General features: G+C 46.3%; 1 protein-coding gene and 1 long non-coding RNA gene across 2 annotated transcripts in view; one reads left to right on the top strand and one right to left on the bottom strand.

Annotated features, from left to right (window-relative positions):
* LOC119445838 (zinc finger protein 347) overlaps positions 1-20,809 on the top strand; it is a 40,045-nt gene extending 19,236 nt beyond the window's left edge. Inside the window, exon 4 of the mRNA XM_037710144.2 lies at positions 19,958-20,809. Within this exon, the coding sequence (XP_037566072.2) occupies positions 19,958-20,246 (289 nt within the window). The 3' untranslated portion in view covers positions 20,247-20,809. The remainder of the gene's footprint in view (positions 1-19,957) is intronic.
* LOC125942440 (uncharacterized) overlaps positions 1-26,742 on the bottom strand; it is a 104,606-nt gene that overhangs the window by 2,317 nt on the left and 75,547 nt on the right. The gene's annotated exons all lie outside the window — the stretch shown is intronic.

Raw genomic sequence — 26,742 nt, 5'->3', positions numbered from 1 at the left:
ATACTCGCGCAGGTAAACAAACCGATTTCACTCAATGACCGCAAACACTCGCTGCCACAGTGCTGATGCGAAGAAGAGCGCAGGCTGAACGCTTCGGCTGCCTCTTGCTTCAACACATATCTAACTTGAGATTACGCGCCTCCAGCACTACGGTAAGACAAGCACGCATGTAGCCACCTGCCATCTCGGCCACAGGAGACGTGCGCTCAGCTGCTCCCCCCCCCCCCCTACCTAGCGCACGCTTGATCAAATTGCCTCATGTGCATGCGGGAAGGCGGTGCTCATCAAGCCATCGTCCTTATTGGCTCATCCTTTCCCTCACAACCGCAGCCGTAATTGTGCAGGGTGTGATAGGATCTTATCGCACTTGGACTTTGTACAGAATGTGATGGTGAGAAGTCATCTTTTGTTTAGTACTAGCATCACTACTCATGTTCGTAAGACGCTTCTGTAGCTGCTTTTCGTGGCGTGGGATTGAGAGCTGCGCTTGCATGCGAGCGCATATAATTTGGCAGTCTGCACCCGTAGCAGTTTCCATTTCGTTGCTTGTCCTGTGTATCTTGTCTATGTCGTTTTGCGCTGCAACAGAACTATTTATTGTTTTGGTATTCATTCGTGGGGGCAGTCAAATTTTATTCTATTGAAATTGCATATAAACACACTTCATAAATCCCCCTGAGCTCAAAGCTGTAAAAACCAAAGAAATTTTGAGATGGGAGTTTTGAGATAAGCGAAATCAGGAAAATTTATCTCACTGGCCACGCATAATCTTGGAGCTTTTCCAGAATGGTGGCGGTAATATTTTTGGTCACTAACTTTCGCCCGACTCAGCACAGGACATGATCGCATGTACACGGGCAACAGCGTCTGGCATTGCGCGAAGACTACATGCTTGGTCAGGCGATTGACCCTGACCTGAAGCCCGTCTTCCGAGGAGCTTGTAACCGATTCTGGACATGAACAAAGTTTATGCTGCTCATTTCTGCATCCAAATGAATTCGGGATGATTCCACTTTGAAAATTAAAATGGAACTGCGGAAAAGCTCAACTGTCACGCTTTTAGCCAACGCCCACCATTGACATGCTGACCATCGCACACAAATGGAGCAAGTGTTCTTATAAAGCCACAATCTTGCTGAAAGTACGCCGTGAGTTTGCATGATCGCCTCATTTGCGCACAGCTCTTACGAGGCCACTTTGAAGTACCACCAAGCAGTTGAATGGGTGGTAGTGATCTTAGAACTGTAGTATGCGATGGTAGACAGACAAAAAGGGGAAGAACTGTAGGCGGGGAGTGCAGTGTGTGGCTGGGTGCCAATGGTAATATTTATTTATTTATTTATTTATTTGTTTATTTATTTATTTATTTACTTATTTATTCACAATACCTTACAGGGCCACTCAAGGGCATTGAGTAAAAGGGGTAGCTGTTTCTAAAGAACAGAAAAACATGTTAGCATCAGATAAAAAGGTAACAAAGCAGGTCACAAAAAGTACAGTAGGACATCAAAAAAATTAAAATTAAATTATGGGGTTTTACGTGCCAAAACCACCATCTGATTATGAGGCACGTAGTGGGGGACTCCGGAAATTCAGACCACCTGGGGTTCTTTAACGTGCACCTAAATCTAAGTACACAGGTGTTTTTGCATTTTGCCCCCATCGAAATGTGGCTGCCGTGGCCGGGATTCGATCCCGCGACCTCGTGTTTAGCAGCCCAACACCATAGCCACTAAGTAACCACGGCGGGTTACAGTAGGACATCATTCTACAGTGTTATCAAAGAGCTTATTCAGGTTATCACGAAAATTTTTGTGGTTTGACATGGATGCGATGTGATCTGGAAGATTGTTCCGATGTGCAATAGCACGAGGCAGTGATGACGAGTTAAATGCCTGCGTTTGGCCATGTATGCGCATGAAACTGAGCGTGTTGTGAAGGCATTGTGATGTGTGAACAGGTGCATGAATCAGCAGACAGATTTATTTGTTGTAAATGTGCCTGCAAAACAGACATGGAAGAGCGATCACGTGGCAAGTTTCTAATGAGTGAAGTGGAATGTCTTTTTTTTTATTCGGGTAATGCTAGAAAGATGGTTGTACTTACGCAAGGTAACTGTATTCTGAACAGCTTCCAACATGCTGATAAGGTACTCCTAATATCGTGATCATCTGGATAAAGCAAATTCTAGTTGCGGATGAATAGAGGTTAGATATGATAATTTTCATACATTAGAAGGTGTGTTATGAAAGTTTCTATGCAGATACGAGGACTTGAAAACTTTTGAAGAGATGGCTGCTAGATGCGTATCGCAGTAAAGATCAAGCGTAAGGTGGATGCCAAGATTGTACGATAGGGTATCGCAAATTTTGGTACATTATTAATCAAATAATTGGGTGGTGGCGTGGAGCAGAGGTAGAATACCTGGCCTCAAACCTGAAGGTCGTAAGTTCGAATCCTGCTCCAGTCCACTACATTTTCGGGCATGGAGTGGTGCCTGACAACGCCAAGAAAAAAAATATAATGCCGAGAGCTAGTGGGGCTATACTAGCTCAGGTGCAACCAAACTAGGAGGGCCCACTAAGCTTCATCAAAGTCACTCCCTCACCAGAAGAGGAATTGGTCTCCCTGGTGCAGTATTTGGCCACTACCTCCCTCATGACTCCGACTATTAAACCATGGCCCTCAGTCCCCAGTGGCTGCGGAGCACCTGACCAAGACGGCGGTCAGACCTGCTATGCGGCAGAGGGTGCTAAGAATCTCTGGGTCCGGACAGGCCACCAATGGAAACTGAACCTGGCAACATTCAACACGTGCACCCTCTCGAGGGAGGCTAGCTTAGCAGGACTATTTGATGAATTATCAGGCATTGCCTGGGATATTATTGGCCTTAGCGAGGTTAGAAGAACTAGTGAGGCTTACACAGTGCTGACTAACGACCACGTCCTCTGCTACAGACGTCTTCCAAATAAGAGAGAATCCGGGGTAGGACTTCTAGTCCATAACAACATAGCAGGCAACATTGATGAATGGTACAGCATTAATGAGAGAGTAGCAGTCGTAATAAAGCTGAATAGGAGGTACAAAATGAAGGTAGTAAAAGCCGGCCTACACCCCAACCTCTAGTTACAATGATGAAGAAATAGAACAGTTTTTTGAAGTTGTTGAATTAGCAATGAGGAAGGTGCAAATTCAGTATACTGTATTCATGGGCAACTTTAATGCAAAAGTGGGGAAAAAGCAGGTTGGTGAGCAAGCAATTGGCAACTACGGCATCGATTCTAGGAATGCAAGAGGAGAGATGTTAGTAGAATTCGCAGAAAGGAATAGGCTCCAAATAATGAATACCTTCTTCAGGAAGCGCAGCAACATGAATTGGACCTGGAAAAGCCCTAATGGAGAAACAAGGAATGAAATAAATTTAATACTCTCTGCCAATCCAAGCATAGTGCAGGATGTGGTAGTGTTAGGTAAGGTAAAGTGCAGTGACCATAGGTTAGTGAGGTCTAGGATTTCTCTCAATTTGAAGAGAGAAAGAGTGAAATTAGTATAGAAGAAACAGGCCAACCTAGACGCAGTAAGGGTAAAAGCAAACCAATTAAGGCTGGTGCTCGCAAACAAATATGCAGCTTTAGAAAAGGAATATAAACACGACATAGAGGTAATGAATGAAACCGCAACTATGTTGATCTCAGAGGCAGCAATTGAAGTGGGAGGTAAGGCACCAAGGCAACCAGTAGATAAGCTCTCCCAAGAAACAAAGGACCTAATAAAGAAACGACAAAACATGAAAATGTCCAACTCAAGAGATCAGATAGAATTCGCTGAACTGTCAAAACTGATCAAGAAGAAAGTAAGGGATATTCGAAATTATAATGTGGGAAAGATTGAGGAAGCCATAAAATATGGATGCAGCATGAAATCAATAAGCAGAAAGCTTCCCATAGGACAAGGCAAGATGTATGCACTGAAAGATAAGCACGCTAATATCATCAGCAATTTCGATGACATAGTAAAAGCAGCAGAAGAATTCTATACTGACCTGTACAGTGCCCAAAACAGCCAAACTACTTTCATTCGAAATAGTGATGAACCGGATACAGAGGCTCCTTCTATAACTAGCGATGAAGTTAGAAGGGCCTTGAAAGACATGACCAGGGGAAAAGCTGCTGGAGAAGTTAGAATAACAGTAGATTTAATCAAAGATGTAGGCAATATCATGCTTGAAAAGCTTGCGGCCCTTTATACGCAATGCCAGAGAGCTGGAAGAATGCCAACATTATACTAATCCATAAAAAGGGAGACGTTAAAAAATTGAAGATTTATAGACCCATTACTTCTTTCTGAGGTTTTACGTGCCAAAACCAGTTCTGATTATGAGGCACGCCATAGTGGAGGGCTCCGGAATAATTTTGGCCACCTGGGGTTCTTTAACGTGCACTACAACGCAAGCACACGGGCTTTTTTGCATTTTGCCTCCATCGAAATGTGGCCACCGGTGCCGGGATTTATAGACCCATTAGCTTGCTTTCAGTATTGTATAAAATATTCACCAAGATTATTTCCAATAGAATCAGGGCAACACTTCAGCCAACCAAGAGAACAGGCTGGCTTCAGGAAGGTATATTCTACAATGGATCATATCCATGTCATCAATCAGGTAATCGAGAAATCTGCTGAGTACAATCAACCTCTATATGGCTTTCATAGATTATAAAAAGGCATTTGATTCAGTAGAGATACCAGTAGTCATACAGGCATTGCGTAATCAAGGAGTACAGGAGGCATACGTGAATATCTTGGCAAACATCTACAAGGATGCCACAGCTACCTTATTTCTCCACAAGAAAAGTAGAAAGTTACCTATCAAGAAAAAGGTCAGGCAAGGAGACACAATCTCTCCAATGCTATTCACTGCATGCTTAGAAGGAGTATTCAAGCTCTTAGACTGGGAAGGCTTAGGAGTGAGGATTAACGGCGAATATCTCAGCAACCTTTGGTTTGCAGATGACATTGTCCTATACAGCAACAATGGAGATGAATTACAGCAAATGATTGAAGACATTAATCAATAAAGTGTAAGAATCGGGTTGAAGATGAATATGCAGAAGACAAAGATAATGTTCAATAGCCTGGCAAGGGAACAAGAATTCAGGATCGCCAGTCAGCCTCTAGAGTGTAAAGGAGTACGTTTATCTAGGTCAATTACTTACAGGGGACCCTGATCACGAGAAAGAAACTTACAGAAGAATAAAATTGGGTTGGAGTGCATACGGCAGGCATTGCCAAATCCTGACTAGGAGCTTACCACTGTCATTGAAAAGAAAAGTGTACAATCATTGCATTCTACCAGTGCTAACATATGGGGCAGAAACTTGGAGGTTAACAAAGAAGCTCGAGAACAAGTTAAGGACCGCACAAAGAGCGATGGAACGAAAAATCTTAGGACTAACGTTAAGAGACAGGAAGAGAGCGGTGTGGATCAGAGAACGAACGGGGATAGCCGATAATCTAGTCGACATTAAGAGGAAGAAATGGAGCTGGGCAGGCCATGTAATGCGTAGGATGGATAACCGGTGGACCATTAGGGTTAAAGAATGGATACCAAGAGAAGGGAAGTGCAGTCGAGGTCGGCAGAAAACCAGATGGGGTGATGAAGTTAGGAAATTTGCAGGCGCAAGTTGGAATACGCTAGCGCAAGACAGGGGTAAATGGAGATCGCAGGAAGAGGCTGTCATCCTTCAGTGGACATAAAATGTAGGCTGATGATGATGATGATTAATCAAATAGCGAAACATTGAGTTAGTGCATTTGCGGCTAAACGAAATTAACTTGCATTAAGAGGCATTAAGGGACGTCTGCCAAGTTTTGCACCAACTGTAGGTTAGGTCAAGGTCATTGTAAGGAACCGAGGGGTCGCTGCAGAGCACCCAACCAAGAGGATCAGCTCAGCAAGCTTTTAGAACGGACTGGCACGTACCATGCTTGCGCCGCTAGCATGCGCTGCCCAACTTTATTTGCTTCGTCTTTTGCTCTGAGAGCGCCGACCTCGGCGTCCCCGCGTTGCAGCGTCGGCGCTTCAGGGCCCCCCACCCAGATGGAACAGTGAAATGTATGCAATTCACTACGGTGGTCTGTCTTGGGAGGGCAGCAGTGGACGAGGTTTTGGTGGCAGTAGCTTGAGGAACGTGGTCCCGATGATCTGCGGTGCAGGGGCTACGCCATTTGCGCTCTAAGCTGCAGATGTTGCATGATCGGTGTGCATGGATGGTCGACCCCGGAGCGGTGCGGGGAATGCGGCAGCCATGATGATACCGTCCTAGTTTGGGTTGGCCAAGCGATAAAGGCACGGTGGGGTGCGTTGGCGTCGACAGCAACATCGAATACGGTATCCGCCGAGCTCCGCAAGCCAAGGAGGCATCCTTGTGACTAAACGTCAAGGCAGTGTCGTTGGGGCATTGAAGCCGAGACACTGAACGTGCACTGCGAGTGGGGCCTTGCGACAAGGGTTTCACGGGAAAGACACTGGCATAGCTAGGAAATGCAGTGGACGTGATAGCTGGCAGACCAGTCTCACCATAGTGTTGCCGCAGAATCTCACTCGGAACAGGCGCACTGATATGCGTCTCGACAGCCGTCAAGGTACGGCTTGCTGCTGCATCATCTCCACGGCTTGGACTGGGGATGTCATGTAACTTGGGTGGAGTGCATGCCGACTCTTTGGTATGCTCGGGTGTGAATGCAAGTTGGTCGTTGCGGAGGACTAGCAAGCTCACCAGTTGTGTAGTTGAGGGTGCGGGCAGTGTGGCGGGAGGTTGTATGTCATCAGCGAATGAACAATGTGCGGGGGAGGCACAGTGGCATTGTCTCCGCATGGTGGCTCCTGTGGTGTAGGTGTGGCGGGAGATTTGCGAGCAGTGGCGCAGCTCTCACCAGGCGCCGATGGCGAAGAGGACGACGTAGGTTGAGCCACTCCTTGAGAAGTGTCAGCCATTGAAGGAAACTGGCATGCTGCATAGTTGATTGGGAACTGGTACACCAAAATGTTGAAAGAAGGCGGTCTTGAGGCCCTTGTACATGTTCTGGTCCGGTGGCAGGTCAAGACAAGAGAAGATGTCGGTGGGAATTTCTCCCTTGAGGAGTAGGTTCCACCAGAGCTGCAATGACGCGCCATTTACGTATAGGTATGAGTCTACCTGCGTGAACCACACAATAGTGCTGTGCGGACGGTAGGGCTACAGTTGCAAACGCCAAGGGTCGTCGAGCGTCGGTGTGCGCCACTCTTCTTCCAGCAGGTCCATGGCCGTAGGTGGGGCTCGGTAGCTGGCGATGCTGAATCGGTCCTTGTTGATACTCTGAGGATCACGTCCGAAGTCACCAATGTAAGACACCGACGGGTCGCTGCAGAGCGTCCGACCAAAAGGACCAGCTCAGCAAGCTTTTAGAACAGATTGGCGCGTGCCGTACTTGCGCCGCTAGCACGCACTGCCAAACTTTATTTTCGTCATCTGTTGCTCCGAGAGCGTCGACCTTATCGTCCCCGCGTTGCGGCATCGGTTGGCGCTTCATCATTTTGGAGAGTAGAATGGTAATTGAAACATTCTAGAGTGCAGTAGGTGATGCAGTCGTCAGCGAATAAGCTAATGTGGATGCTATGTTAGAGGGTAAGTCATTAGTGTATATTAAAAAGAGTGATGGACCAAGGACACTGCCTTGGGGGACGCTGGACTTGACGTCGCAAAGGTTAGACGGACAGTTATTCACTAGGGTATATTGCTGACGCAAAGACAGGAAATTACGTAGCCAAGATAGTGTTAATGAATCTAAACAAAGCGCAGACAACTTGGAAATCAAACGGCAGTGAGGTACAGTATCTGTAGGAAAACTAATGAGACGCGAAGAAACCAGACAGAGAGCTCATCGTTCCAACTTCTTCTTCTCTTGCAGTGCCCGTCTGCGCGCGTTTATTAGTATTTATCTACATACTCCCGCCCCCCAGTAGCGAAATCCAATTCTTGCTTGTGCGATTTTTGCACTGGTCTTCTTGTAAACTTGCCATCTTGAGCTGTCACACGGCAGGCTCAGGTTATTCCATCTTCGCCAGGGAAGATATCCACGACTCGTCCCAGTGGCCAAATACTTCTAGAGAATATAGGCTCCTCAATGAGGTCACGTCGCGTAGACTCAGCACTTAGAGCTCTGTAGTCGCTGTTGGTTGGTTCTGGGGAGACAGAAAATGAATGTCCGACAAGAAAGTACGCAGGACATATTGGAAAGGGCTTTGTAGCATCCATATTTTCAAGTCGGCCACTAAGTCGAAGCTGCCCGCTTTGATCCAGGTGAGGGTGGAGATCGCGCAGTACGGAGTGTTTCGGGACAGTGTCTCTGAGCTGAAGGTATTCAATATCATTCGTGAATACTTGGAGCTGGACACGACAGATCCTGAACATTTCAACCAAGTTTAGCTCCTCTGTCGAAATAGTTCCTCCGAGTGACGTTTGAGTACGACTGCTTCGATTCGCAAACCAAAATACCCAGGCGGCGACGTGCAGTAGCTTCTGCAGCTTGCTAAACTTCCTTACGTCAATCGAGGTATCTACTTTTCCCGGTGCTTGAAGAAGTACATGTTGCGTGTCACACTCTGACTCCTCGTAGATCGATGTGCTCATGTCTGAGTCTGTAGGCCAGGTTGACCTTGGCTGGGATAGCCATTCAGGTCCCCTCCACCAGTTGCGACATGTATGTAGAACCATAAAAAGATATGCCCCTAGTCAATAAATCGGACGGGTTGTCTTTTCCTGGGCAGTAACGCCATAGCAGTGGGTCAGCAATTGCTGCGATTTCATTCACTCTGTGCTTTACAAACTGACCCAACTGTTACGGTCACCCCGGATCCAGCTCAGTGTGATCGTTGAGTCTGTCCACATGATGCAGGGAAAATGCGTTGAATCCCACGATGAGCGGATGTATTTTAATAGTCTTGCTCCTACTACCGCGGCCATAAGCTCGAGCTTCGGCAGTGTTAAAATCTTGGTAGGTGCTACTCGAGACTTCGCTACTATTAGTGATTTAGCTGTATTTCCGCCGTCATCAACTGTTCTCAAATAGGCACATGCTCCATAAGCCTTCGGGCTGGCGTCGACGAATATATTGACACGTATACATGTTTATCTTTCACCGGTGGCTGCTGAATCTCTTCTTTAACTATGTCAGCAATCGAGGCCACCTGAGGCGGCGACCTTGGACATAACTTCTGTAACTCTTCCCGTACGACCGCTCTGATCGTCTCTCGCAGGTCGTCGGCGCCTAGTGCTTGAGCTTCGGCGTAGTTGGTCAGGGCACGGCAGCTGTATTGCCTGGCGCGCATTTCAAGCATCTTCTCGATCGTTGTGGCCTCCGAAGCAAATTCTACGACAGTCTTGGGCGGGTTGTGCATCAACCCGGCGAATAGTTGCTCCTTGACACCTCGCATCAAGAACCGAACTTTCTTTTCTTCAGACATGTCGGGGTCGGCGGGACGGAAGAGGCGAGTCATCTTCTCCGTGAAGATCGCAATGTTCTCGTTCGGTAATTGCACTGGTTTCTAAGAGAACTTCAGCCCTTTCCTTTCGTATGACACTCGTGAATGTCCTCACGAAGTTCTCACGACATAGGTCGCACGTCACCAAGGTGGTCAAACCAGGTCCGAGCAGCGTCATCCAATGAAAAATAAACATGGCGCTGCATGTCCTCGTCGCTCCATTTGTTGAACGTTGCGGTCCTCTCGTATGTCTCCAGCCAGGTTTCAGGGTCTTCAGCAGATGATCCACGGAAGGTCGGTTGCTCCCGAGGTCGTTTCAGCAGGATGGGGGACGCTGGGGCTGCCATTGGGGTCGTTGGCTTGACCTTGAGCGCTGTGGTCTTCTCGGGAAGAAGTCCGTACTCCGGGGGTTGGTTTTGTAGCCTGAGGCTAGCTTGATGCTCCGGGACAATGTTGGTACTCTCTTCGGGGTTCGGGCTTGGATCACGGCTTTTCGGGGGCGTTAGCTGCATGGACACAAAAGCACCTCCACCAGATGTCACTTAGTAGTGACGCTGAAGTAAACAGTCGTAAAACTTTGTATGACGAAACATTCTTTATTGGGCGAACCTGTGCCCACAAAAGCAAGCTAAACTCAAAGCACAACAAAAGTGGCGAACACAGTCGGTGGTCGTCGAAAATCTAATCAGCGGCGAAACACGTTGGCTTTTATACCCGAGTCATCGAAGGTTCCAGATTAATCCCTGATGGCCCTGGTGTCTTCCAGAAAGTTCTAGACCATTCGCGTCGGTCATACAATCAGATAGCTTAAGCGTCGGTGAAAACAGGCAACGGAAAGAAGCATCGATAACGTTCAAGAAACTTCCGATACAGGCGCCTCCTGTGCCGAGCGATAACGTTTAACATTTGTTAGCCGGTGGAAAGCGGCCACCGGTGAAAGATAAACATGTATACGTGTCAATATGCAGCTCTGCCTTCTCGACCGCTCCATATAGCCCATCCCTCACGTAGCGTGGTATCTTGATGAAGCCAAGCTGGATTACATCTGTGCACCCTGCTGTCCATGGCGTCTTGATCTCCTCTGGTAACTGGTCATCCCAAGACTGGCCTAAAACCCACAGGCGTTGAAACAAAAGCTTTGCAGTGACAGTGAAAGGCGATAAAATACCAAGAGGGTCGAAAATTCGGGAAGCAGCCTTGAGAAGTGCACGTTTTGTGTCCGACTGAGCAGAGGCTAAATATTGGGCTATAGATTTGGAAGAAAACTTGAAGTAATCAGTTTCGGCATCCCATTGCATTCCCACAACTGTAGTTTATTCCCGTGATGCACCTTCCACTTGCTCCTCCTGGTGGTCGAAAATGTTCTGTAGTTGCTGGTTATTGGTCCTCCATTTTCTGAGATTTATGCCTGCATCTTGCATAATTGCCTTCGATCGCTCATAGATGCTAAAACCATCTTCGAATGTCTCTGCACCCACCAGTAAATCGTCTACATAAAAGGACTTCTTCAAAATAGAAGCAAGCGCTTTGTCCTCACAAGCATTGTCCAAGTGGTGATGAATAGTGGCCATGAGCAAGAAAGGGCTTGATGTTGATCCCAATGGTACCCGGGTCATGCACCATTCGACAATGCTGCTGTTTTGGCTGATGGGAATGGCATCAAACCAGAGAAACCGGGATGCATCTCGGTCGGTCTCCTGTGTCTCAATTTGTAAGAATGCTTTCTCGATATCTGAGTTGATGGCGACCGGAAATCACCGAAAGCGAAGTAGTACTTGTAACTCTGGATTGAGGTTCACCCCTTTATCTAGGCAGTCGTTGAGTGATGGGAAGCCTTGAGCGAGTGTCGATGCGTCAAACACAACCCGGAGCTTGGTGGTCAGCGATTCCTCTCTTATAACTTCCCGATCTGGCATATAATAGGTGACTCGATCAATGGGAACATCCTTAAGTACCAGTTCAGTGTGCCCTAGCTCCAGGTATTGCCGAGTGACTGTGTCATATTGCTCCAATAATCCTTTCTTCATCGATAGCCTCTTTGCCAGTTTTTGTTTACGTGTGATTGCGGTATCGTGGTTGCTTCCAAGTAGCTGTTTCTGATCTTCTTTCCAAGGCAATGCCATGGTGTATCTGCCATTTTTCTTGCGAATTGTTCCTCGGAAGCGGGCAATAGACTCAGTAGAGGGAGGTTCGGCAGAATCTGTGATGCCCATTGCTTCGAGCTGCCAGAATGATTGTAGAATCTGCGAGGTTGTGTCATCGTCAGTAATAGTTTCCACTCGCAGAACACAGACCATAATGTTAGAGTCGCAGTCAAGAAAGGCTTTTTGGCGACTCGGCCCTTGCAGTGTCCAACCGAGTGCCGTGTTGATTGCGACCAATCCTTGAACTTCCTTGCTCCTGACAACTTCTCCCGTCATGATTTTCCAAAGATGGTCAGCTCCAATCAACTAGTTGAGGCCGTTCTCAGTCTCCGCTTCAAGAAAATTCTTGTCGGCAAGAAATTTGCCCTCACGTTGCAGCTTCTGAATGAAGTTGTTATCAGCTATCGGCGCAGCAATGTCGTGACAGATAACGGGAACTGTAATTGCTTCAACAATATGGATGTTGGAGAAGTGTTGACTACGCAGTGGTACTTCAACAACCTTGCGTATTTCAGTAGAACTTGGGATGCGTTGCCAAACGTGTTGAATGCAATTCGGGTTTCTCCCTGTACTTGCAGTTGCAGTTTTACACCGCGATCTTCTGTGATGAATGATCTGACTACCTCCATCCAGAATCCCTCTGATGTATCTGGACCTGGTATTTTTAACGACAAAAGCGCAAAAGGTCTACAGGTACACTTCTTTGTCCGTCTTTGCGCAAGCATTTGTGGAATCTGTCGCAAAGCATTACTGATTGCGACGAGACTATCCCTACTGTGCTACCCGAAGCCACTACTGTTTGCGAAGTTTCGCTGGAGTGTCTTTCTTTCTATAGTCAGGGTCACACATACTCGAGGCGTGTCTTCCGTGACAAGCTGAGCACGTGAGTTTGACATGGCAATACCGTGAATGGTGACCTCGTGATGTGCACCTATAACAGCGGTTATCCTTAGCTAGCTTCTCTAAGCTAGGTTATCCTTAGCTAGCAATAGGTTGGCGTCGCAGGCGCGTGTACTGTGCTTTTTAGATCGACAGAAGAAACACTCTTTCCAGCTGTGTGATGTACTGTGCAATATGGAAGCGGTGCTGCTGCCTCAAGTTCTCTCAGCACGGTCATCGACAGATCGTTGCGATGATGTATTGCACTGCTCTTGGCTTTCTACCTCAACACGTGTGAACATGAGCAGCTCCTAACGCCGCTTCCGATGCTGCAGCTGCTAGTGCTGGCTCCGAGACGTTCATATCAGACCCATGTTGTTGTAAAGTCCGACTCCTCTTTCCTCGCGTATATGCAAGAACGATCTCGTATGGCAATGCCTTCCGTAAAATATCAATCAGCATTGCAGAGAACCTGACAGTGGGTATGTTTAGTGCAGTCAGACCGCGGATATTTAGTTGCGCGGCATCATACAGCTGCCTGAGGCCGCGTACGTCACTTCCGGATTTTACATGAGGTGGATGGCGAAGTGCTGTCAGCTGGTGCTGCACTAACCTTTTACGATCACCAAAACATTCTTTGAGATGTTCTACAGCATCTGCGTAGCAAGCTTCAGAATTCGTAAACCGGCAATGGCCACTGCCGCTTCCCCGGCAAGATAATGCCGTAAATAGAAAAACTTGGACGTTGTCGATATATCGTTGTTGAGATGAAAAGTCTGCTCGAACTGCTCCCAGAAAGCTGCGCATTTGTGAATGTCTCCTTTAAATGTTGGAATATCAAGATTCGGTAGCCGTGGGCCAATTCTGGGCATAGCGTGAGGAACTGTCTGGCTTGGATTCTGAGAAGCACTCTTCCCTGTAATGTCCGCACGTTCCAAAGTGGCAATCTTGCAACGAATCTCGGCAAGCATGCTGATAGCTTGATCGTTATAATCTGCAGCAGTTACATATTCTGCTTCGAGCTCATTGTCGGCAATGTGCTATTCGAGTGCATCGTTAAGTTTTGAGAGCTCGTTGTTGCTAGCAGATAGATGGTCAAAAATACCTGAAAGCTTTGACTTGTCCACGGTGGGATCTGGAAGCATCAACCAAGCTTCCTGCAGAATCTTCGTATTATGTGCTCGTCGAGCCGACCGCTTGGTCTGGAGGCGATCCATCCGACTAGCTCTTGATAGAGATCTGGTCTCCACGCCGATCATGAACGATGCATTATCCAGTCAGTCCTCACTGCCCGCAGTGCAAAGCGGTAGAGTAGAAGGTCCTTGGAGACGTGCGATGACGGTAACGAGTCCGCACGAAGGTTTTTGGCACCAAAATGTAGAAAAACTAATGAGACGCGAAGAAACCAGACAGAGAGCTCATTGTTCTAACTTCTTCTCTTCGCAGTGCCCGTCTGCATGTGTTTATTAGTCTTTTTCTACAGTATCGAAAGCTTTAGAGAAATCAAGAAAGAGGCAGTCATTGTTTTTCATGTTAAAGTGAAGGTAAGTTGTGAATTGAAATAACTGCGTGTCGCATGAGTAGCCTTTCCTGAAACCATGCTGATTAGAGAACAAAAAGTTATTGGATTCAAGGTGACGGTAGGTATATCAGTAGAACTCACTGTTGCCAGGTGTAAAGCAAATGCAAGTGTTGATGCTACCCTGTTGCATAGGCAACCTGCATGTAGAGGGGCAGAAAGTGCTAAGAGTCCTCAACAATCTTAGATGCACTGCCAAGTTTGGTGGAAGCTATGTGCCATTACCCCCTCTCGTTCATGGGGCAAATAGGTCGTGTCTAAATTGCACTCCCAATGACAGATTCCTTCGAGTAACAGAAACAAATATCTAAGGCTATGCTTTTGCTGGCAACATGTGTCAGAAGCAATAAAAAATATGTCATGGCTGCCATGTGTTCAACAACATGATGGTCATGACGCATTCCCGGCTGTTGCAATTGCTTCCGCAATATAGAGCACAGCCTTTGAGATTAGTGTTTGTTTCTCAGAGGGAGCCTTCTTCGGGCTGCATTTTGACGCCACGGTTGGGTGATATTTCATTCACTGACATGATCTTGGTGTGGTGCCAAGCTTCTGTAGCCACATGATTCTGTTTTCACTTTTTAGTAATACTGTAGGTGCACACGAACTATGGAAACCTTTAGAATGACGCTTCTCTCTCATTTTCACGGTTGAGTTTTCGATATCCGGAGTCCGGCACAAAAACTTTTTCAGATGAGGAACACCAAGTTGACAGCACAGCGGAAAAAAATTTCTACTTAATCAATATTTCAAGATATCAGTTCAAGTTAAGGAGAGTTGAGTGTTCGTGGAAAACTTTTGGGATTAGCTGATCAATTTGGAATTACACATTTTGAATTACAGAGGCTTTGTTGTATATTGTCTATATACATTGCTTCACTTTTTGATACTGTTTTATGATTGCTTTTCACCATGTCCTCGAAATTATCAGGTTAATACTCTGTGCAAGATGTGCATATTGTATCTGAAATTTGATTCATGCTGTCGCTGATTCTGTAGTGGCACAGTAGTAGAACCCTGCTGTTACGTTCCCAGGTGCTGCATTTTCCCAGCTGTTGCGTCCTTTTCGGCCGGTCCCGGCACAGCTCTAATAGGACCCAAAGTAACCCCACTGTTGCGTCGCAACTGTGGGACCGTTCCCACATCATGCGTTGCGAACGGCCACACCGCGCCGGCCTGAGCAGCCACGTTGACTTTTCATGTCGCTTGGCTTGGTGGCTTGACGATGGGATTGGCCGTCCAAAGTGGCCGGGGCAACCCCCCCCCCCCCCCTATGACGTATTTTCAGTTTCCGCCAGCAAAAGCATGACCTTTGAGATCTGTATTTGCTATCTAAGGATGTTGTCTATGACCCGTTGGGGCTCTGAAATTGGTTTTGGCGCATAGATGTTCCGTATAAACTTAATAACTTAGAGCTCAGCCAGTTGGTGTTGTTCCATCTTAAGAAAAAACAAGCACGAAAAAGACGTGGACGAAAAAGAAACAACAAACACAGTGCCCGTGTTTGTCGTTTCTTGCTCATCCATGTCTTTTTGGCACTATTTTTTTGTTAAGATGGTACAAAGTCTAAAGGCGATAACGCCATGCGCCAGATGTTGAATGTGCGAGTGAAAGCATGGAGGGGAGTCGACAACCACAGCGAAATCTCACGCGCATCGGAAAGAAAAGGGGGGAGGAAGCGCGCCTTCTTTTGTCGTGCTCCAGGAACGGGGGGGGGGGGGGGATGGTGGGCGGCGTCGTACTCTGGCATCAACGGACTTTTGCAGAAATTTAGGCGCGTCCTCTGTGGCGAGCATAAGACACTGTGGGAAGCTGGAGCGCTGCTGGCGTGTCATCTGGTCGCCTCGTTTGCAGCTCAGGGGCGTGCAGGTGGACGAGTACAGCACTTTTGCGGGAACAGCGCTTCAAACTTTGCTGACAGAAGAAGCGTGTCAAAGCAACATGGATAACAGCCAGCAGGCAGTAAGTGTTGTACGTTCATTGATAATATGACATTAAGTAGCGATATGTATCTAGTAAAGTGCTCGTTGAATAGGAAACTTAAGGCGGCTGCGAGTGCATTTGTGTACTGTGATCATGTGGCCCCCTACACTTTGTTTATCGTGCTTCCTGGTGTGGGTATTATTTTCTCATTCGTTTTATTCCAAACGTACGGATGCGCAGATACTTTGTGGCCCGGCAAAAGGTACGTTGTACATAAGATGTAGGTCGCGCTAAACAGAACTGTGTTTCGCACGTCACACTGCCACTGTGAAAAGCGCACCGAGGGGTTTGAGGCCGACTGTGTTGTGCACATCGAGCAACTAATACGACTGTCTCAAATGGTGTGTCTTAACTACTTTCCATGCGCAACGCTGCAAGTAGTAGAGGAACCCATCAACACATGCATAGGTTGGACGTAATGCGCCGACAGGTACAGAACTCATAATGAAGGCGTAATCGCAAACATGCGGCAGTAATATATGCTTCTGCATTTCTTGCATTTCGTTCCAAGCAATGTAAAACAAGCTTTTTCTGTAACTCCTCTTTCCAAATCGTGAACAGAAAATTTTTAGAAGAATCTTGAACTTGATTTATACCGTGTTCAAAGAGGAAACAACATATGGTACTGCAGGGTTTTACGTACGAAAACCACCATATGATTATGAGGTGCATCGCAGGGAAGGGCTCAGGAAATTTCAACCACCTTAGGTTTTCTAACGTGCACTGACATCGCGTGGTACATGGTCTCTAGTGTTACGCCTCCATCGAAATGCAGCCACTGCGTCTTTTGGGCCAGTAGCCGAGCACCATAACACCACCGTCGGCGGCAGCACATGCTCGTATGTATATGTGAACTAGAAGAAAGGGAACCGAGGGGCTCAATTTTTAATAATCATATCATAAGAAGCCAACAAATAGTGAAACCAAGGACAACATAGGGGAAATTACTTGTACTTACTAATTGAATTAAAGAAATAATAAAGTAAATGAAAATGGATGAAAAAACTGGCCGCAGGTGGGGAACAAACCCACGTCTTCGCATTACGCGTGCGATGCTCTCACCATTGAGCTACCGCAGTGCCGTTCTGCCATCCACTTTCTGCGGTATTTATGTCTTGCAACTAGAATTAACCCTGGGAGTGTTGGCCAGCGCCACCACTCACAAACCTAGGCGGCTGATGTGGAACATCCTTTCTGCCGCAGGAGTCTGATTAATTTGCAATTTCTTTATTTCAATTAGTAAGTACAAGTAATTTTTCCTATGTTGTTTGGTGTCACTGTTTGTTAGCTTCTTATGATATGATTAATAAAAATCGGGCCCCTCGGTTCCCTTACTTCTCATTCATTACTTGACGAGGGCTCGAATCTAGCAACATTGATGCTTTCAAGTAGCATATGTGGGTTCATTGACCAGTTGCCTTCACCGAAAAAGATCACGTACTCGTGATGCCTGCGGCAGAAAGGATGTTCCAAATCCGCCGTCTAGGTTTGTGAGTGATGGCACTGGCTAACACTCTCAAGGTTAATTTGAGAAGTCAAAAACATAAATACCCAGAAATGTGGATGGGAAAACGGCACCGTGGTAGCTCAATGGTAAGAGCATCGCACGCGTAATGCGAAGACCTGGGTTCGTTCTCCACATACAGCGAGATGTTTTTTTTTCGTCCATTTTCATTTTCATTAATTTATCGTTTTGTAGCGAAGAGAGATGCTAGTGGGTCCAGCTCTAGTCTGCCCAGATGCTAGTGGGTCCAGCGCTTTGGCTCGCAACGGCGCTCGTGCTTGAAAGCCGTGTCTCGTTTGGCTGCCGACGCTGCGCTGCTCCGATCTCTTATAAATCCTTTACAATTTCTTTAATTGAATTAGTAAGTACAAGTAATTTCTCCTATGTTGTTTGGTGTCACTGTTGGCTTCTTATGATATGATCATATATATATATATACACACACACACACACACACACATTACTGCATATGTTGTTTCCTCTGAACACGGTATAAATGAGGTTCAAAGTTCTTGTGAGAATTTTCTGTTCACGGTTTGGAAAGGGGTGCTACAGAAAAAGCTTGTTTTATGTTGCTTGGAACGAAGTGCAAGAAACACAGCGGCATATATTATCGCTGCATGTTTTCGATTACGCCTTCATTATGTGTTCCGTATCCGCAGGTGCATTACGTCCAACCTCTACTACTTGCAGCGTCGCGTGTGAAAAGTAGTGAAGACGCACCATTCGAGACAGCCATATTAGTTGCTCGATGTGCACAACAGTCAGCCTCAAACCTCTCGGTGCGCTTTTCACAGTGGCACTGTGAAACATGTTTCTGTTTAGAATGCACCAACAACTTATGTACAACGTTTTGCCGGGCCACAAAGTATCTGCGCATCCGTACATTTAGAATAATACAAATGAGAAAATAATACCCACACTAGGAAGCACGATAAACGAAGTGTAGGGGACGAAATGATCACAGCACACAAATGCACTCGCAGCCGCCTTAAGTGTCCTATTCAATGAGAACTTCATCTAGTACATATCGCTACCTAACATCATATCAATGAACGTACAACACTTACTGCCTGCTGGCTGTTATTCATGTTGCGTTGGCACGCCTCTTCTGTCAGCAAAGTTTGAAGCGCCGTTCCTGCAAGATTGCTGCACTCGTCTGCCCACACACACGCACTGTGAATGAGGCGAGCCGATGACACGTCACCAGTGCACCGGTTTCCCATAGGGCCTAGCGTGAATCCGCTAGGGGAAGGCACGGCACTGCGATTTCTGGAAAGGTCCACTGCGTTCTGCGCGGCAGCGCGTGCGCCGTACCTTGAAAGAGATCTGCGTTGGAGGCAGAATCTAGGCAGTATAGGTACGTCGGCGGCTCGTAGCTTTGTGTGTTCTGTGTGTTAGCGGCGCTCTGTTTGCGATAGACTGCATGCAAGTCACATCGCACGCTGCTGATGCCGCACTATTTGACAGCAAGTGCCTGTGCTCATAGAGTGTGATGTGTTCATGTTTTCCTGTGTGTGCTCACACCGTGCTTGTTAATATAGTGGATAAGCAAATGTGTACAAGTTTATACGGCGACAATAAAATTACTATCCTTACTTTTTATAGCTGTCTACTAATTTGCTTCAGCTTTCGTGTGAAACTGCGACTTTTTTTTGAAACGTAAGAATTCAAATAATATTGTGTGCAGTTCACCACTACTCTCAATTCCTAATTTGTCTGATTTCTCGGCTCTTGCATTTCCCGGCTCTTACGTTTTTTGTTTAAAGTCCTATGAAAAACGTATCAGCAGGGTTCTACTTTATTGTCTAATCAGATTGTACATGTGATTTGAACAGTGTACATTCTTGAATGTATTGCGAGAACCCGTGATTACTCTGAAATGTTTGGCGAGACTGACTTCAGCCTTGAGTTTAAGATTTGACAACTGTGCTTGCCACATTTTTTTATTTGATTTTAGTGTTTATTTCTTTCAAACGAAAGGGGAAGCCAAGGCAAATAGTGGTAGGCCTCACGGGGCCTTGGCTCCCTTTTACAGCCAGCAGCACACACATCCATTACATATACAGCAACAAAATACATGTGTAGATCATTTACATGACTTGATATAATACAACAGAAATGCTATGGCTTTGTACATATAAAACAACTATGATGATGCATCAATACAATAGATTAATATTTATACCTATAAATGGAGTTGCGATTTGAGTGTCGCTTGTCTTTCTGGTCACAAGTTCTCTCCCATTATAGAGTTTCATTCTTAAATCGCATTTTTGTCTCTTCTTTTTTTCACTGCCACTGTAATGTTACTGTGTTCTCACTCATTCATGTCGTCATATGTGCAGGTGTAACAAGTGCAAGGCTGTCTTTGACAACCAGGTCAGCCTTAGCAGGCACAAGGGATCACACACGAGAAAAGCACGGGCTGCATCCAGAAGTCAAGTGCCATGCCAGTGCAACCTGCAAAGCTGCAAAGTGTGCAGATGGTACGAGAAAGCCAGTGGGGATGTTGCCAACAACAGTGACGCAGGCAGCTTCTACATGTGCCACCTGTGTCCACAGGTGGAACGCACCAAGGCGAATCTGACCACCCACCTAATTACAAAGCACTTAAGCATCTCCAAGTTCAATTGACATCCTGTTGACCTGAGCAGTGCAAAACAGACGCGCAGAAATTTGGGGAAGTTAGAGTGGGAAACAAGCCCATTTAACAGGCGGGCGAACAAATGTACACGCTGAGTGGCTGTGTGCCACACTCAGCAGCTCCTTTCTCAAACACAGAAACACATGCACACACACACACACACACACACACACAAAAAGGAAGACGTCGACTGCCAAGTGTGCAGGTGTTGTTCCCCAGTCTATCAAGGAGTGGTATCTCCCAATGATTACAGAGTCAAACACAGTTATTTCTAACTAACAGTGGAACTAACTTATTGGAAACTAACAGTGTTAAGAGAACGCAATTTAAGCAAAGTAGGCAAGTTGTTTGTCGGCCATAATTGATCCAAGCATCTGTACATCACTAGCTCACACTTTGTTTTCAAACAAATGTGCTACTGTAAAAGCACTACATTTTCATGCCTGTCAGTGTGCAGGTATGCCTGTTTGCATTTTCACAGCACGTGTTCTTGTTTCCATTGTTCATATCACTCATAGCTCTTTGGTGGTGTGTTTAATTCAAATAAATATAGTGTTGCATCTGTTTTGTTCTCCTTCCATTTTTACAGTAACACAGTCTACCTACATTAATTCGACCCTGACTGGATTGGCGGAAGTTTATTGAATTATTCGGCAGGTCAAATAAACAAGACACAGGAAAAAGGACACAGAGCTGATTCATTTGACGGTGTTTGGCTAAGTCTAGCATGCCCCCGAATCAAACATGTGCTCGCTTTCGACATGTACAAAACGGAAAATTAACATAGAGATAACAATAAAGCTTGAGTAGAAACCTGATGCACACCCGATCTTCTAGCAAGAAAATTGGGTTGGGGTCTAATATGTGTTGCGTAGTGGGTACCGATCTTCTAAATTCATCTTTGCCACAATACAGCCATGTTATAGAAATGCTGCGACCATGATTTAATCAGGTATATAGCGTAATCGGTCATTGTGAGCTACCTTTATTGCTGAAAACTCATCCTAGGACAGGCCGAAAATAGGCATTTTCGATGGGAGATAATGTCTGTTCACTGTCGCTTGAGCTCTACCTTGACACGCTACCAGCAAATGGGTCGCTATCGGGGTCACCAAACGGGTCAGGTGCGTGTATGCGGGGACTGGTAAAGTTCAAATTATCTGGCAATGGCTAATTTTAGGATTTAAATAATAAAAATTTGGGCCCATGGGATTGTATGTTATTTTCGGCTGGGACTTCCAGCCAGGATCGAATTAACAGAAATATACTGTGTAGCACGTCTTTGATGCATGCATTTGTTGAGAACATCAAAGGACTACAAAGTTGTTCAAGATGGTACCATTTTATATTTGAATCTAAAGATTGCAGAAATGGCAATATGTATAGGATGTGTAAACACATAGGGTGTTGTTTTGTGCGAGTTAGTGACTGGAAAGTTGCCCATATAATTAAATTTGAGTGTTTATTTAACTTAAGCTATGCACTTAAATGTACACACTTTTGGGACCCAGCAAGTTTCTTAAAGGGTCCCTACCGATTGTCATTTAAGGAAAAAACACTTCTAGGGCAGCTGCTATTTGATAATGCATAATGACATAAACCAAACGTAGCTGAAGTAAAACAAGAAAATGCAGTATTAGAGTAATGTTTACATGAAGGTTATGAATTTTCTAACAATTTCTTTTTACGTCGGAAACATCTGCAGAGTACAAGAAAAAGGATGTGTGCATGCATGCGCTGTGCTACGAAGTGCCAAAACCCATGGCCATTTAAAAATAAAATGAAGACGGTCCGATCTTGGTCATCTGGGTTGGGCCGGGCTTGGTTATTCCAAATAAGCAGCCGCTTCCCAACTGGTCGGCAGACACCATGCTTGCATCATGAGCGCTGCTTGAATCATCAAGGCTGCATTTGGCCGACAAACGGGCCGGCATTTCCCCATGACGACAACAGCATGGCTTGACCGCGGCCACCGTTATTTTGCCGGCATTCATATTGTTGTGGGGAAAGAGGTTTGAAATATATTTACAGGCATATTTACAATATGGCCACTGGCATACAAAATGGCAAAACCAATCCAAGTGACATCAGAGAGCGCCTTGTCGTCTTGCGTACTGTTCTCAACTTTGTGTTGAACAGTGCTTGGTAACATGACCCCCGGTGGCAAAGGTGCAGTCCCGGTGCTGGCTAGATCGTCAGAGTTGTATCGCTTGAGGCGGGTGACATGTACGACATCGGTGGAAGGTCGAGACGTGGTGGAATCGAGGGGCGTGATTTCATATGTGATGTCGCTCACTTGGCACAAGACCTAGTACGAGCCAGAGTAATGCGAAATCAATTTTTTGCAAAGGCCTACTCGCCGTGACAGTGTCCAAAAAAGGACCCTATCACCAGCGCTGAAGTGAGCATCACAGTAGCGGGCATCATAGAATAGTCGTTGCTTGTCCTGCGAAGTGGTAAGGCACAGGCGTGCAATCTGGCGTGCCTCTACAGCCCTGAAGATGGCGTCACAGGCGTATTCTGACGAGTCGAGAACGGCGGGAAGGAGGGTGTCAAATGGCAGTGTGGCATTTCTTCCGTACAAGAGGTAAAACGGAGAAAAACCAGCAGAGTCATGTCAGAAGGAATTGTAAGCAAATGTTACGAAGGGCACAGCGGCGTCCCAGTCATGATTGGTGGCAGAAACATGCATAGCAAGCATGTCTTTGGTAGTTCTATTAAGACGCTCTGTGAGGCCGTTAGTCTGACGGTGGTATGCCATTGTCATCTTGTGCTTTGTAGCACAGGAATGCAAGAGGTCCTGGACAACCTTCGAAATGAAATAGCGGCCCCGGTCTGTGAGGAGCTGTCGAGGAGCGCCGTGGTGAAGTATAACGTCTTCGAGCAAGAAGTCGGCGATGTCGGTTGCACAGCTGGTTGGAAGCGCCCGAGTGATCGCGTACCGGGTCGTGTAGTCAGTTGCAACTGCTATCCACTTATTTCCACAGGTAGATGCTGAAGCCTTATTAGGAAGGCGAGAAAAGTTGTGAGCAATGCGATGGCTTTTGGCTTCTTCGAATCGGCGACATTCAGCAATGATGTCCTGCACTGTCAACGAGTTCTTGAAAATGAGGAGCGTAAACGCGTCATCGGCGCTTTCTTTGAGGATGTGCGCGACCTTTGCCGCTTCCGGCATCTTCTCTTCAACCTTGCGCCACAGAGCAAGCAGGTTCCGAGTATATGTCACATAGGACTCTGTGCACATCTGAGCTCGGCACGTAAGGTCTTTCTGTGCGGCACGCTGGCGGCCAACAGGCTTGCCAAACAAATCAGTGAGCTTTTGTTTGCACAAGTGCCAGCTGGTGAGTTCCTCTTCGTGAATCTTGAACCAGACGCGTGCCGTTCCCACAAGGTAAAATAGTAGGTTAACGAGCACAACGGTCTGATCTCAGTGACAATTGCTTGCACTCACCCGTTGGTAGAGTTGAAGCCAGTCTTCATTGTTGGTGTTGTCTGTGTGGGAAACGGTGCCAGGGTCGTGCTGTTGTGCCAGGATGACGGTGGGCTCAGTTTGCGACATCCCCGAAGGATTCTCACTTTGAGCTGGCATTGTCAATGCAGCCAAGGAGCGCCCGCTGCGTAAATCTGTTGTGCTTCTTGGAGTATCCTGCATCTTTCACCAAAATGTTACGGGGAAAATGGTTTAAAATATATTTACAGGGATATTTACAATGCGGCCACTGGCATTTAAAACATACAAGATGGCAAAACCATCCGCGCAACATCAAAAAGCGTCGTCGTCTTCCCTACTGTCCTGAGCTTCGTCTCGAGGAGGGCTTTGTAACAATATGTAGTGTTTGTTTTCTTTTTAAGTCATGCATACCGGGTGCTTTTTATTAAGTGGTTTTGTAAGGCCCCTTGTTGGCAGATGCCAGCATATTCCACTTCAACTGGGTTAACTGGGGGACATTACGTTCTGGATAAGTTGGAAGTGCAGAAGCATTTAATTGAAAAATTACACTAATTATGTTTTTAATTAATCGCTAGTTACAAAATTGGTTCCAACTGAACAAGGCCTGCATGTTAAGGGCTCATTTCCACCATTGCAACATGTGCACTAAAGTTACTAATTAAAAAAATAATTGTAACAATTTTGTCAATTAGCAACTTTTACTACTAATTTGAAAGTGATGTCTGCTTGTTAATAGTAACCCAGATGAAGCGGAATGCTGGTGGGGCATTCTGTAAGTGTCCACCTCGGGGACATGTCCATTTTGTCTGCTGCTGGAGTTCTGATTGACTGGGCTGGGTAGGAAGGAGCTAGGCAGGTGCCTCCAGCCAATCAGCGCTTCAGCAGTAGACAAAAGGGACATGCTTGCAGAATAATCTCCCCCCTCCTCTTTTGGTATCTTCAACAGGAATTGAAAAAAAAATTTTAATAGTTAGTCATAAGAAAAGACACCCCGTATAATTGAATCATTAATTCATGCGTGTGTGTCTTCTAAAGAACTCAACGGAGACTGATAAAGCCATTCCTCTATTTGATTGAACTTGTTTCTCTTCCTCCACTCCAGTACTCGCGCCACTTCTTCATTTTGATACCACTCCACATTCACCGGGACCTCTAATTCCATCCCTCCTGGGATGGTAAGGGATGATGTTCCCAATGAAGCTAACTTTGACTGTCTTCGCCGGAGTCTAGTAGTACAATGACTTGAGGATTCCTTGCTGGCTTGCCGTTTTGGTGACCATGTGTGGACCACTAAATTGGCACTTAGGACCGCTCAGTCCTTTCTTGACGAGTATGAAACATCCAGGTTCAACCACAGGCAACTTGTGATAGTGCCTATTGTCGAAGTTTCTCTTCATTCCAAATTTACATTTCATTTGCTGTTCGGCTCTGTTCTCTAGAAGAATAACGCGGCTGGAGTTTCCTAATTGATGATCTGGAGGAAGCCAAGGACTTGTTCCATTTGCAGAAAAGTATGGACTGCAGTCCAACCCCTCTGTGTAGGTATTACTGTGGTGAGTCACTGCAGCTCCCAAGGCACATTTCCACCCACCAGGGAAGGTAGGGTATAAATCCAAGTACTTCTTGAGGTCGCAAATTAACCTTTCTGCGAGTGCGTTGCCTTCCAGGTGGTACAGAGTCGAAAACATTAGAGTGATGCCTGTCTGTTCTGCGCATTTTCTGAGTTGTTCGCTACGAAAAGAAGACCCATTATCGGAGACCAATACTTTAGTTGCCTTGAAGATGACTCGTTCGACTAGGACGATTACAGAGTTGGCATCCTCCTTTCCTCATTTAGCTGCTGCCATTCTTGTACAATCGTCAATGGCGACAAATTAAGGCTGCGTCCTCCGCACCCCTTCCCCCTTTATGAGTTCAGGGAAGTGGAGGTGGACAACTTCAAAGGGTACGCCCGAATACGTGGGAATGAGCATTGCGTTTCCTCTAGTTTTATATTTGGCTGTGGCCATTTGACACAGGTGGCAAGTTCGGACATATTTATGTACGTCCTTTTTCATACTTTCCCAGGTAAAGCGCTGGTTTATCTTCCTGAACGTCTTCGAGAATCCGTTATGCCCACCCGATTTGGCGCTGTCGTGGTAAAGTTACAAAATTCTTGGCCGGCATGTCTTTGGCACGTAAAACTTCTCACCCTGTGGTCGAATTTCCTCAGTTCCCTCCTAGATGTCGATGGCGCACACTTTTTCCGTATTTGCTGCTGATGGAATATGCAGCCTCGATAATGCATCAGCTTCTTTCTGGTAGCTTATCCCCTGGTCTGTGGGTCACTTCAAATGTGAATTGCTGCAGTTCATTGATCCACCTCACAATTCTGCCTTTGGGTTGCGAGAGATTGAGAAGATACAGCTTGAACTGTTGACCTTCAAGATAAGTGGAAATACCTTACAGCCACTACCACTGCAAGTGCTTCCTTTCCCATAGTAGCGTAGTTTTCTTGCGAGTAATAACCCACAGCCTTGAGTTGGCGCGCTCGTGGCTGTGAGTCATCCCGTTGGTAGAGGACAGCCCAAGTTCTGTAAAGTGATGCACCTGTGCAAAGCTCTAAAGGCTTTTCGAAATACGGAAGTATCAAGACCGGATCTGAAGATATTGTTATGGGGAGATTCTATATACAATGGATATATTTACAAGGCAAGGCGCACAATGCTACAGCAATGGTTAAGGCGAGCGCATGCACACCCCTGGAGGGAAGTCATCTCCCGGTGTCAGCGGTCATAGAGACATTTTTGATTGACCTGTGAAGGTGATAAGCGATCACGGGCAACCTGGCGGGTGATGTCAGCACGGGCAAGAGCATCACAAGTGCCGTGATGCTCTTGCTCCGGGACGGTGCTTCTGCTGCCAGCAAATAACGTCACGAGCGGCGATCCTGTGGTCGGTGCTCTGACGATGACGACGAGGGTGTGGCTATCTGGTGTGCACGTGCTCATACATTGTCAGCCATTCATTGACGTCCACACTGCTTGTGCAGTTGC

The sequence above is a fragment of the Dermacentor silvarum genome, chromosome 1, assembly GCF_013339745.2.
Source record: "Dermacentor silvarum isolate Dsil-2018 chromosome 1, BIME_Dsil_1.4, whole genome shotgun sequence".
NCBI lineage: Eukaryota > Metazoa > Arthropoda > Arachnida > Ixodida > Ixodidae > Dermacentor > Dermacentor silvarum.
The sequence above is the reverse complement of the archived record's forward strand: the minus strand, read 5'-3'. Positions and strand labels throughout refer to the sequence as shown.